The sequence below is a fragment of the Rhinopithecus roxellana genome, chromosome 2, assembly GCF_007565055.1.
Source record: "Rhinopithecus roxellana isolate Shanxi Qingling chromosome 2, ASM756505v1, whole genome shotgun sequence".
Taxonomy (NCBI): Eukaryota; Metazoa; Chordata; class Mammalia; order Primates; family Cercopithecidae; genus Rhinopithecus; species Rhinopithecus roxellana.
The window spans coordinates 145,021,795-145,034,758 of NC_044550.1; the positions used below are offsets into that span (position 1 = coordinate 145,021,795).

At 41.7% G+C, this 12,964-nt stretch overlaps 1 protein-coding gene across 22 annotated transcripts in view; it reads left to right on the forward strand.

Annotated features, from left to right (window-relative positions):
- Nucleotides 1-12,964, forward strand: part of LIMCH1 (LIM and calponin homology domains 1) — a 352,171-nt gene that overhangs the window by 289,348 nt on the left and 49,859 nt on the right. For 19 of the 22 annotated variants that reach the window (XM_010384733.2, XM_010384727.2, XM_010384765.2 and 16 more), the window contains 5 exons: nt 20-55; nt 5,927-6,053; nt 7,544-7,701; nt 7,911-8,319; nt 11,791-12,006. In XM_010384733.2, the coding sequence (XP_010383035.1) occupies nt 20-55; nt 5,927-6,053; nt 7,544-7,701; nt 7,911-8,319; nt 11,791-12,006 (946 nt within the window). The remainder of the gene's footprint in view (nt 1-19; nt 56-5,926; nt 6,054-7,543; nt 7,702-7,910; nt 8,320-11,790; nt 12,007-12,964) is intronic. The other 3 variants (XM_010384795.2, XM_030921885.1, XM_030921910.1) reach the window with 1 other exon arrangement.

Sequence of the window (12,964 nt, forward strand, 5' to 3'; positions counted from 1 at the left end):
TTTGTATTTGATCTTATAGATACGGTCCGAGAACTCCTGTGTCTGATGACGCAGAGTAAGTTGCCTTGTATTTGTAGGATTACATTAATTACTAGCCTAAACTGCATGCTTCCAGTACTTACCACTAATTGAAATGCAACTGATGCAAGTGAACTGAATAGTTAGCTGACTTGTGCAGCAAAGCACTTGAAGTTGGAATGCAGAGCATACGTTCTGTGCAGGAAAGATGAATGAAAAAGCAACTTAAGCATGATTCTAATATGAAGCTGCTGCTTGAAACTTAACATTTGCTTTTCCTAGACTAGGCATGTTAAAGTTGTTGTTCTTGTTATAGTTTGAACATTGGTACCCCTTCTGAACCACAGAATTATTTAAAGGGTATTCTGAGTTTTGCACTTAATTCTTGATATGTTGGGGCTTAGAGTTAACAACGAAGTCCAATAGTCTCGTTTTTTAACTAAGAAAATAAATCCCAAACCACTAATTATAGATTCAGAAGCCCAGGTTCCTCCCAGGTTGGAATCATATAAACTGTGGGATGCTTGAAACCAAAACATCAGAGTTTTGCTCAAGTTCCATGGCTTAGCAAGGGGCCAAGGATCTAAGACATGACTGGCCCTTCCCCTCCCTGCTGCTTGGTTTTCACTCAACCAAGCAGAGGTTCATTCCTTATCCCATACTTCACATTCAAATTTGAGAAGAATCCAAACCCTCCCATTTGTGACCACGTTAACTCTGCTTCAGAAATGGATTTCCCACATGCAGATCATTCTGCAACTGATATATAAGGCAAACTTTATTTATTTATTTATTTATTTATTTATTTATTTATTTATTTATTTATTGCAAAGTACTAGCCTTCTCAGATTCACGTAATTTGCATATGAAGAAACGTTGATTAATATCTAAATCCAGCATCAGTAGTCTGCTGATCCTGACATTGAGAAGCATTTTGTGGCCTCATGGGAGCCTGGGCCATCCAGAATGCAATCAGCAGCCCTCCTTTGCCTGTCCTTTCCTGAGCCTCAGTTTCAAGTCACACAATGAGGAATTTGAATAGAATTTGCATGTAGAACACGCAAACATCATTTCCACCAATGACAATGAGATTAGGCAAAACATTAAGTGTTGGCCGGGCGCGGTGGCTCAAGCCTGTAATCCCAGCACTTTGGGAGGCCGAGACGGGCGGATCATGAGGTCAGGAGATCGAGACCATCCTGGCTAACACGGTGAAACCCCGTCTCTACTAAAAACTACAAAAAACTAGCCAGGCGTGGTGGCGGACACCTGTAGTCCCAGCTACCCGGGAGGCTGAGGCAGGAGAATGGCGTGACCCCGGGAGGCGGAGCTTGCAGTGAGCTGAGATCCGGCCACAGCACTCCAGCCTGGGTGACAGAGCGAGACTCCATCTCAAAAAAAAAAACCATTAAGTGTCTTCAGATTGTGCTATTTCCATGTTTGTGTTCAAGATGTCTACTTAGTTTGGACTCCAAGCCCTAAGTGGTCAAACTCCAGGGCCAAGTTTCCCATATGTGATCTGACATAAAGAACACTTATGCCTCAAAACCAAATTCAGCCTGAGCTTGACTGACTGCACAGAGTTAAGTAGTCTGTAAAATTGAGCCCTGGTTATTACTTTTCAAACCTGCAATGGCAATATTTAACATTCACTGAAAGGAGGATTTTATAAGATCGATAGGCAAAACACTACTTTGGTTTGGTGAGCAAAAACATTTTGATAGAATGGATTTCTTCTTCATCAATACAAGACTACTATACAATTTGCTTAAATAGACCCCTGGGAAACCCTAAAAGGTGAAAGAAAGGAAGGGAAATTAAAGAGTTTCTGAATTTTGCCTGCACCTGAACACAAACCTTCACCCACAGGAAAAGTTAATGATTTCTTAAAAGGGGTGGGGACAGGGACTCCCTTCTTGCCTTCTCTAAGTTTACAGAATGCAGCCCCAGGGACCAAGAAGAGTAAAAGGAGCTTCTTTTCCAGAGCTCTTATCTAGGGATATCCAAAGTGCTGGGTTTCCTGCTTAGAGCAGATACAATTTACATGAAACCATGTGGGGAACAAAATGAAAAGTTGATATCAGGAATTTATTCTTAAAATAGAAACTTATACTATTTTTAGTTTATTCCCTTAATATCTCCTTTTTCCAAAATCTTTAAAGGCATTTTTTTTGGCACAGGCTGTGTTTATTAATAATTGACACATTCTTAAAATAGAGCCCAATCAGAAAAAATGATGAGCCCTTTAAGGAAAATATAGGTCAGGGGCAGACCTACCGCACAGGCAAACGGAGAAATTTCCACCTCCTGGCCAACCAAGAATGTTTCCATAGATTTAATTTCACCTTCTTGCCCTTTTCCTCACTTGCACACTCTTTCCCTCCCAATACCCGGCCCACCAAAGGAGTCGGTACTTTGTGAGAGCCATAGGCCATTTTATTCTGAATTCCTTTACTGTAGACTTGGCCCAGAAACAATTTCCAGGCACTTGGGGTAATTCCATCCTGGCCCTCAAAAATGCCAACCCACCACCAAGGGAGACTCCTGGACTCTGCAGCCAGGAGCCCTCATGCCAACAGCCCAAGGGCATAGACATAAGGTACTGCGGAGCACAGTATTAGTCCAAGTCACATTAATATTCTGGAAGCTGGCCATCTCCAGGATCCCATACCCGTCAACCCCCATCCCCAGACACACACCTCTTCATTTGGGAGGCCAAGTCTAACCTGAAATAGGGAACATGTTCTGAATGACAACCCATTTTCTTTTTAGTATTATCAATTCTCAACTTCTTAATTTTTTCTGAAAATGGCATAAATATATCACTCAGGTTTGTTCCTTGTTTTTTGGCCAGTTTGCTGATATTTCTTTAAAACAAAAAAAACTTGAGAAAAAAATAATACAGGTTGAGCCTGCCTTATAGAAAATGCTTGGAGTGAGAAGTGTTTCAGATTTTGAACTTTTTTAGATTTTGGAATATTTGCGTATACATAGTGAAATATCTTGAGGATGGAACCCAAGTCTAAATATGAAATTCATTTATGTTCCATATATACCTTATACAGATAGCCTGGAGGTGATTTTATACAATAGTTTAAGTAATTTTGTGCGTGAAACAAAGTTTTGACTGCATCCCATCACACAAGGTCAGGGGTAGAATTTTCGACTTGTGGGGTCATGTCAGCACTCAAAAAGTGTTGGAGTTTGGAGCATTTCAGATTTCAGATTTTTGGATTAGAGATGTTCAACCTGTACTTCCTGGTACATGAAAGGGCAAACAAGAGTTTCTCCTTTTATTTAACTAACTGGCTTCTGGCCACATTTGGGCTGAGCTAGTTAGAGCTTCACAGTGGGAGTGGAGATGGGAATGCAGGACAGACAAAGGTAATTCTTAAGGCCTGCTCTCATTTTCTCCAGGCCCACTGGGTGAGATAATCAAATCCCAGATCCTGGAGAAGGCTGCCATTTTCTTCTTGGGGTCCCAGAAGAAAACCGGGATCTGTGGCCACCCATTGTGGCCTAAACCGAAATTCTGACCTGCAGATATTACAGATGGCAGAGCTGAATGAAGGAACCTCTTTCCTCTGCCATAATCTACAAACTACTTAGGGGGATGATAGGAGGGTCCCAGTTCAGAGAGGTTTAAGTCTTCTAAGATCTTAGCAAAGATTTTAAATCACCTTAAAAGATGAACTGACTAGATTGAATATTTTAAAAGTAAGATTTTTTTTTAACTGTGAGAGGAAGAATGGGATGAATTTTTGTGTCTTTCTGGAAGGCCTGCTTCAGTGAATTTTGATCCATGAAGTTTAAAAGCATGGGTTAGACTTTTCTACCTAATCCTGCAAATTTCTTAATCTTTCTTAGGTAACATTAATCAATAGTCTAAAATAGATGAAAAATCACAGCCCTTCTCCTCTATCAAGGACTACAGTTTCTTTTTCTTTTTTTCTTTTCTTTTCTTATTTATTTATTTATTTATTTATTGAGATGGAGTCTCACTCTGTCACCCAGGCTGGAATGCAGTGGTGCAATCTCAGCTCACTGCAACTTCTGCCTCCCAGGTTCAAGCCGTCCTCCTGCCTTAGCCTCCCTAGTAGGTGGGACTATAGGCATGTGCCAGCACGCCTGGCTAATTATGATGATGATTATTATTATTGTTGTATTTTTAGTAGAGAAGGGATTTCACCATGTTGACCAGGTTGGTCTTGAACTCCTGACCTCAAGTGATCTGCCCACCTTGGCCTCCCAAAGTGCTGGGATTACAGGCGTGAGCCACCACGCCTGGCTCAGTTTATTTTTTCTAGAAGGCACAGCTGCTGAAATCAACATTCTCCACTGAATACATGGAGGCAGCATTATGCAGTGGCTTGTCATATCCATGCTAATAGGAACCTCAGCTAAGAGTCCTTCTATGCAGCCAGATTATGAGAATACTCTTGGGGAAGACAGGTTGCAAGTACAGTTTTCAGTTTAGTTCTCTTAGGTCAGACTTGAATTGTCCAAAATCTGGAGAGCAGAGAGAGGCACTCACACATTTGTACAGATTACTTTTGAGTGGATTGAGAAGGTGGGCAGCCATTGCTTTGGGGGTCATCTTCCAGACAGCTGTCTGCTAGGGAGCCCTTTGCATTTAGCGATGCTGCTGCTGTTCATTGTCTGGCCATGGGAGTAACAATTTTGGACATCACTGATGATGTCTGGAATTCTTTGGTGTCTAAGGGCATGGTAGTTTTTTTTTCTTTGTGTTAGGCTGGTTTCAGAAATGGACTATCACCATTTTTTGTTGCTGGCACTTAACAGTGAGCTTTAAGAGCCCTCTATGTCTTGAATTTTGGGCTCCATAACCCACTTGTCCCAAAGTGAGTCATTTCTTTGAAAGAAAAATAAAAGGAGGAGGATTTTGCTTTGCTTTCTATTTCTGTTTTCATCTTGCTGCTTCAGCTTTTGCTGTAACAAAGGTTTATGTAAGCATCACAAAAAAAGGCCCTAGGTCTTGCGCAATGTTTAATAAGCTCCTATAGAATATATAAATTATATGTGCAGTCTAAGAGTTTTTTAAAGATTGTTTTCCCTTTCATTTTTCTTTTAAAAGAGTATATTCAGAGGTATCCTGACAAAAATTAAATGACTGTGCATATTAGAATACAAAATATATACCTAATTTATGTATTTTACTCCTTACTCTTGTTATAAAATGCCTTATTTTCTTGATTCCAAGATGCCATCAACTGCACTATCAATTACAGCAGTTTTACAAGAAATAAAAAGACATGATTACAACGAACATATACATCAGCAATCCATAGCTGTCAGATGCACCTAAAATTCAATACAATAAAATAAGAAAAAGTGGGTGTCTTAAACTTAAGGCCAAATGATATTTTTTTGGAAATGGAGAAGTTGCCTCCATTCACGTAGGAAGCCTTTAAGCCAGCTTTCTACACAAAGAAGCATTTACCGTAATAAAGTTTTACTTCATGGAACACCGCCCTCTTTCCCCACAAGTTCTCCCCAGGTTATACCTTTTAATTATCTTAATTTTATTTTTAAAATGCATTTCCAAATGAGAGGAGCCCGGGGCTTCAAATACCATTTTTCTAGTTCTTCTTTAAACCTATTTTGGCACCTACATATAAAATTATATATAGACCCGATTCAGTGGCATCACTGAAGACAAAGATGGTCACATTTTTGGCGTTTGCGGCAAAAGGAGGTGGTGGAGTGCCAGCACGCCCACCGCCCGCCCAGGGCCAGAACACACCGCCCATCACGCGCTGTTCGCAGCCAGGGAAGGGGGCAGTTTTCCAAGCCCGGTAGCGCCCCCACGCGGCAGGACGCCCAGGCGCGCGGAGACGCGACGGGCGCTGATCGCGGTCCCTCTTGTGTTCGCTCTCTCCGCACTCAGGAGCACGAGCATGTTTGACATGCGGTGTGAGGAGGAGGCCACGGTGCAGCCGCACAGCAGGGCCCGCCAGGAGCAGCTGCAGCTGATAAATAACCAGCTGAGGGAAGAGGACGACAAATGGCAAGATGTGAGTTCCGGCCAAGGCGCGCGGGCAGCGGGGAGGCTTCTGGTAGCAGAAAATCCAGCCGGGTGGGTAGACATGGACCTGAAAGCCATGGAGGGAAGGGAGCCCCTAGAGGGTTTCAAAAGGTAACACGGTAAACGTGGGACTCAACCGAAGGTGAGTAGCAGCGTGAAGGCGTGGAGTGATAGCCCAGACATGTAATCAGCAAACACCCTGGCCAGAAGCTTGGCCACAAAGGTGGGGAGGGGAGGCAGGAAACTGGAACGGGATGCAGAATTGAGGCTGCACTATCTCCTGAGGTTATATATTTGAAACTGATCATGATTATGATGATAGCAACGATAACAATGACCAACATCAAACGTGTACCAGTACCAGGCATTGTTCTAAGTGCTTGCATGCATTCATTTAATCCTCTTAGTAACTCAATGAACTAGCAACTTTTATTGTCCTCGATTCCACAGACGAATCCCAGCACAGCTGTCACTTGCTGAACGTCACACAGCTAGCGAGTGGGGGAGCCAGGATTAGAACCAGGGAAGGAAGGCTAAAGAGGCTGATGAGGGCTTTGAGATTGTGTGCTGAGAGCCAAAATGGGGAGAGAGGAGGGAGAGTGGATTATTTCGTTTAATTCTCACAAAGCACTCTGGAGGTAGCTATTGCAAACTTGACTACACCTTTAGTTTAAAAAGTTAACTTCTCCAAAGTTGATAAAATATAGTAACAATTATGTCTAAAATATTTTGAGCACTTACTGTGTGCCTGGCACCTTACATCTATTTTCACATTTAACCCTACAAGCTTGTAAGAATAGGTACTATTATCATCCTCATTTTAGAGAGGAGGAAATGGAGGCACAGGGGGACTAAGAAACAAGCCTGAGATTCCACAGCATGGAAAAGATAGAGCTGGGATTATTTCCCACCGCTGCAACCCCATTCATCTGACTCCAGAATCCTCACTCCTCATCATTATGCTATAACTACCTGTAGGATTGTGGTAAGGTTGTTGTAAGGATCAGATGAATTAATACATATAGAATCACCAGATCTAAAGACTCCAAAACTATTTTTTCCTGCATTTACTACCTTCTGGGTGGAAAATGAATCCTTACTATTCTTTTGTCAGCAAATCTATTCACAATGCAGAAGTTATAAATAGGAAGGAATGAAGTTTCTTAGTTACCTTATGAGGCAATTCTCTGAAATTTGGCAACTGACATGAAATGTGATTGCGTATTTCACACTGCCATATTTAAATAAATGTGCTGCCCTGCTATGGATACTGTAGATAATATATGGATGTTTCTGCCTTTGAGGCATTCCAGTTCCAGACTTACATTGGATTGTGTGAGAATGCACACAATGTTATAGTGCCTGGGCCCATAGTCAGTTCTCTAAAGAGTAGAAATGGAGATGACTAAACTCTGAAGAATACAAATGGAATTATGCGCACGTCTGAAGAAGAATATTATATTTCTCTTTCCCTTCCAGGACCTGGCTCGTTGGAAGAGTCGTAGAAGAAGTGTTTCTCAGGACTTAATCAAGAAAGAGGAAGAAAGGAAAAAAATGGAGAAGTTACTGGCTGGAGAAGATGAAAAAAGTGAACGAAGGAAGAGCATCAAAACCTACAGAGAAATTGTTCAAGAAAAGTGAGTTCTTTCTGTTGTCATTTTTAATGTACAACATTATCTAGGTTTTTTTTTTTTCTAAAAATTGTTGGCTGTCATAAAGGTTCTAATAGTAACATTTTTATATTCCCTGTACTATCTCTTCAATGCTACCCTGGTTTCTACCAAGGTCTTCTTTGCAATTTTCATTAGTTGACTTTGTTATTGCATCTCCCTTCTGTGTCCTTTAGAGAGCGGAGAGAGAGAGAGTTGCATGAAGCATATAAGAACGCTCGGTCCCAGGAGGAGGCAGAAGGGATCCTTCAACAGTACATTGAGAGGTTCACCATCAGTGAGGCTGTTCTTGAACGCTTGGAGATGCCAAAAATTCTGGAAAGAAGCCATTCAACAGAGCCAAATTTATCCTCCTTCCTGAATGACCCCAACCCCATGAAATACCTGCGGCAACAGTCACTGCCTCCACCCAAATTTACTGCCACTGTTGAAACCACCATTACTCGTGCCAGTGTTCTGGATACCAGCATGTCAGCAGGCAGTGGGTCTCCAAGCAAAACTGTCACTCCCAAAGCAGTGCCTATGCTGACACCCAAGCCTTACTCCCAACCCAAAAATTCTCAAGAAATTCTGAAGACCTTTAAGGTAGGACAAGTTCCTTAAGAATAGAACCAAAGCTGAACTCCAGGGAGTCAATGGAGAGAAACATCGTGACTCAAGAAAATGTCATTCTTTTTACCATACAGAAGCAAAATGTGTTGACATTTACAGCTGTGAAAGTCATAGGTCTCTGGAGATTTGGTTTGTAAATGCTTAAGGGACAGCTGTTTCCCTCAATTGCTGTTGTTAATACAGATGGACTCCTATAAGATTGATAGTGGAGTCGTCTCCAGGAGCAAGGTCTATTTTCTAGTTTGATATAATGGCATGATTTCTCTGTACTAGTAGTAAAAACCCTAATTTAGTAATACCCTAGTATTTCTAGGTATCAGGAGTTATGGCAGACTCCTCAAAACAACATTTTATTTGCTTTTGGTTCAAATAGAAGTATATGCAGCTACCTCTCTTTCAGGAAGAAATTAGCATTCAGCATCCATTTGACATTGCAGCATCCAAAAAGATGCTGCAATTGATACAAATACAAGGAACACATGGGAACATGGGACATACTTCGTCCTCAGATGAGACAGGTTTTTTAAACAAGTGGAAAGAAACTGGGTTGTTTTGCTAATGAGTGTGTAAAATAGTGTTCCCGACTGAAGAACTTGTGGAAACCAAGCATCTTTTCACTTCCTCAAATTCAAGTACTTTCCCTTATGTCAGGAGGTAGCACTCATCCTTTGTCTTAAGTTCTTTTGACTCATAAAGAAAAATCAGTTCCCCTTGTCCTTGTGCTCAATGAGTTTGTAACAAACAGAGGTAGAATGCGTCACTCCGAGATGTGACCATTACGTAGAAAAGTTTTTGTAACTGATTGAGCAATGCGATGCCATGTAGCTTCCTTGCTGTATTTCAAAGGGAACAAAACTACACTTTCTGACTTTTGCTAAAATAACTCTGAATGTATCTCAAAAATATCTCTTAGGCTTTGATAAAACAAAAGAAAAATGTCCAAACTGTCTCATCCGGATCACTTTGAGCTGTTTGTCCCCTTATAAGGGCAAGGGCCATCTCTCTGTCATTCATGGCTTCATCCTGAGAGCCTGGCACAGTTGCCCAGGACAGAGTAAGCACTCAGCAAGTGCTCCTTAAATAAGTAAGTGAATTTTTCCTGAGAAGATGAGCTACTAGTCATATGGACTCACACACACACAGATACACACGTGCCCATGGGTGCTCAATGGTCCACCTAAGTGTTTCAGAAGCTTTCCTTCACCTAGGGCCTATGATAATGAATGGCTATGGTATTTCCTGAAGGAAGATTCTATGTTGAGGTGGCCCAGAATAGGATAGGGAATACATTTATTTAACTGGATTTCCAAGACATCTGATCATACAGTCTAGGTGTCCACTTTCCCTCCTTTCTGTAAATAGTGCAAAGTGATTGTTTAAACAGAAGAATTAGCATAGATGATTTTATGGCAGAACTTCAGCCCTGAGAAAACTCTGTTCTTCACCACTGTGGCAAAGTGGAGCAAGGTGGTATGGCGGCCTCAGAAAGCACTTCCATGGAGGGGGTTATTAGAGAATGTGAGCAGAGGCCCTCTTAGAGCTGGAGATTACTCCGCACCACTCACTGGTGGGGGTCCCCTGCCTCATCATAGGCCTCACTGGCTAGTATTTCTATTGATGGCCTACAGTTCCATTACTGAGTGCATGGACAGCAACTTTGGTCAAAGGTAACATGCAAATCAGACTGTTGTTACAAGCTAATAATGCCAGGACAGAAGCTAAGGGGTAGGCGTGTGTGTGTGTGTGTGTCTGTGTGTGTGTGTCTTCTTGGAGGGCAGGGCAGGGAATACAGGCTCCGTTGTTTTTCCAGTACAACAGAATTAAGGATAAAGGAAGATCAGAGAAATAGTTTAAGGCATTGTTTTTTCAAACTGAGAGTTACCACCTGTTGCTAGGTTATAAAATCAATTTAGTGGTTTGAGGCCAACATAAAAAAAATGAACTGAAATAGAACACAATAAAAAAACATAGTGTGTCACACAATGAAGGCAAAATTGCTTGGGGAAACTTCTGTTTCAATTTATGTGTGTGTGCTGAGTTGTGATTTAAATTTCTTTTTATGGGTAACAAATAATAGAGTAAGAAGACCAGTGGCTTAAGGTAAATAAACTATAACTAATATCCAGCCTTCCATTATTTCTTTTAAAAGATTTTAAAAGGCCTAATGAGGCTGGGCAAGGTGGCTCACAAAGTAATGCCAGCACTTTGGGAGGCCGAGACAGGCAGATCACTTGAGACCAGGAGTTCGAGACCAGTCTGGCCAACATGATGAAACCTTGTCTCTACTAAAAATACAAAAATTAACCAGGCATGTTGGCACACGCCTGTAATCCCATCTACTTGGGAGGTTGAGGCATGAGAATTGCTTGAACCAGGAAGGCCGAGGCTGCAGTGAGCTGAGATTGCACCACTCCACTCCAGCCTGGGCGACAGAGTGAGACTCCGTCTCATAAATAAATAAATAAATAAATAAATAAGAGGCCTAATGATAATAATGGCTAATAGTTAAGACTTAAAATGTGTCAGGTACTATTCTAAATTCTGTACCTATGGTAATCCATAAAATCTCCATAACAGCACTATGAGGAAGATACTGTTACTTTAAATTTTGCGTCTGAGCACAGAGAATAGGAAACCTGTTGAAGGTTCCATGCTTGTTAAATAGTAGAGCCAGGTTTCAATCAAGTCACCTAACTGCAGAACTCCCTCTCAAAACCACTCTACTTTCTGCCTCAAATTTCAAGACCGAGATTTCCAGATGCCTTTCAGTAAGCCAGGCTAACCACCCTCTCTGGTTTCCCTTTCTTGCTCTAACTGCCTCCCCTAGATGTGAGTGCAAAACAAAAATATTTTAATGTGCATGGTCTTTTTCTCTTTGAAAAATGGAGGTTATAAAAGTAACTAGAAATAGAGATTCATTGTAACAGAGCATAGTCTCAGGTCCCTTACCCTCTGCCTTAGCCTTAAAAAAAGTATCTGTTGCCCTTGCTACCACCGTGGGATAAGCTGTAAAAATATTCCTCATCTGTGGTAAGTTCCGCCTCATTTATATGCTAGCCGGAAAAACAGTCAAAATTGTGGAATAGCAATCAGAACTGAACTGAAACAGTATTGGAACCCCAATATGTGGCATGTGTTTGTACTTAAGATTCTTTGGTTTTCTGTACTCTAAAATAAAAGCAGGCCATAAATGAGGTGAACATGAAATGGAATCTAAAGTGAAGTGGCCCAAGCAGGCCACTACCTTTTAAGGAGGCCCTTAAAGATAGCGTTTATAGAAGCCCTAACTTGTAGATCCCATCAGAACATTTAAGAGACCTCTTTCTTGATTGGACTGTGATTTTTAAATGGTCATCTTTTGAGGTAATTCTGAACGTGTCGTTTTGTTACAGTCTTTAATTGGGGTGTATATAGCATGGTTTTTGTTCATTCTGGTTTTTATAGGTAGATGGGAAAGTCAGCGTGAATGGAGAGACGGTTCGTAGAGAGGAGGAGAAGGAAAGAGAGTGTCCCACGGTGGCACCTGCCCACTCCTTAACCAAATCCCAGATGTTTGAAGGTGTGGCCAGAGTGCACGGGTCTCCCCTGGAGCTGAAACAAGACAACAGTAGCATCGAAATCAACATAAAGAAGCCAAACTCTGTTCCCCAAGAGCTCACAGTAAGAACCAAACATTTCTCCACCTCCCTTTGGGATAATTCCATGGTGTAAGAATCTGTTTTTAAAAATAAGTAGGCCATGATAATGACCATTTCTTTCTATGTTGGTGTATTAGTTTGCTGGGGCTGCTGTAAGTATCACAAACTCAGTCGCTTAAATGACAGAAATTGTCTCACAGTCCTGGTGGCTGGAAGTCCAAAACCAAGGTGTTGGCAGAGTTGGCTCCCTCCACTGGTCATGAGGGAGCATCTGTCCCAGGTCTCTCTCCTAGCCTCTGTGTCATCCCCCCCGCCTTCATCTTCAGTGGGGTGCTCCCTGTGGATGCGTCTGTATTCTGATTTCCCCTTTTTATTTTGTTTTATTTTATTTTTTGAGATGGAGTTTTGCTCTTTTTGCCCAGGCTGGAGTGTAATGGCTCAATCTTAGCTCACTGCAACCTCTGCCTCTGGGGTTCAAGCAATTCTCCTGCCTCAGCCTCCCGAGTAGCTGGGACTACAGGCATGCACAACTGCACTCAGCTAATTTTGTATTTTTCATAGAGACAGTTTTCACCATGTTGGTCTTGAACTCCTGACCTCAAGTGATACACCCACCTCAGCCTCGCAAAAGTGCTGGGATTACAGGCATGAGCTACCGCACCCGGCCTGATTTCCCCTTTTTAAAAGAACACCAGTCATACTGAGTAGGTCCACCCTCCTCCAGTGTGACCTCATCTTAACTAATCACATCTACAGCAGCCCTATTTCCAAAGGTCACATTCTGAGTAGTTAAAGGGTTAGGACTTCAATAATATGAATTTTGGGAGACACAATTCCACCTGTATCATTGGGGTATAATGGAAGGTATTACAATTTATGAGCCAGAAATTACCTTTTCTTGTCTCACTATTGGTGTCCAGTGTTATAAAAGAATAAATCTTTAAAGAGTAAATCTTTAAAATACCTTTTTTTCCCCTGTT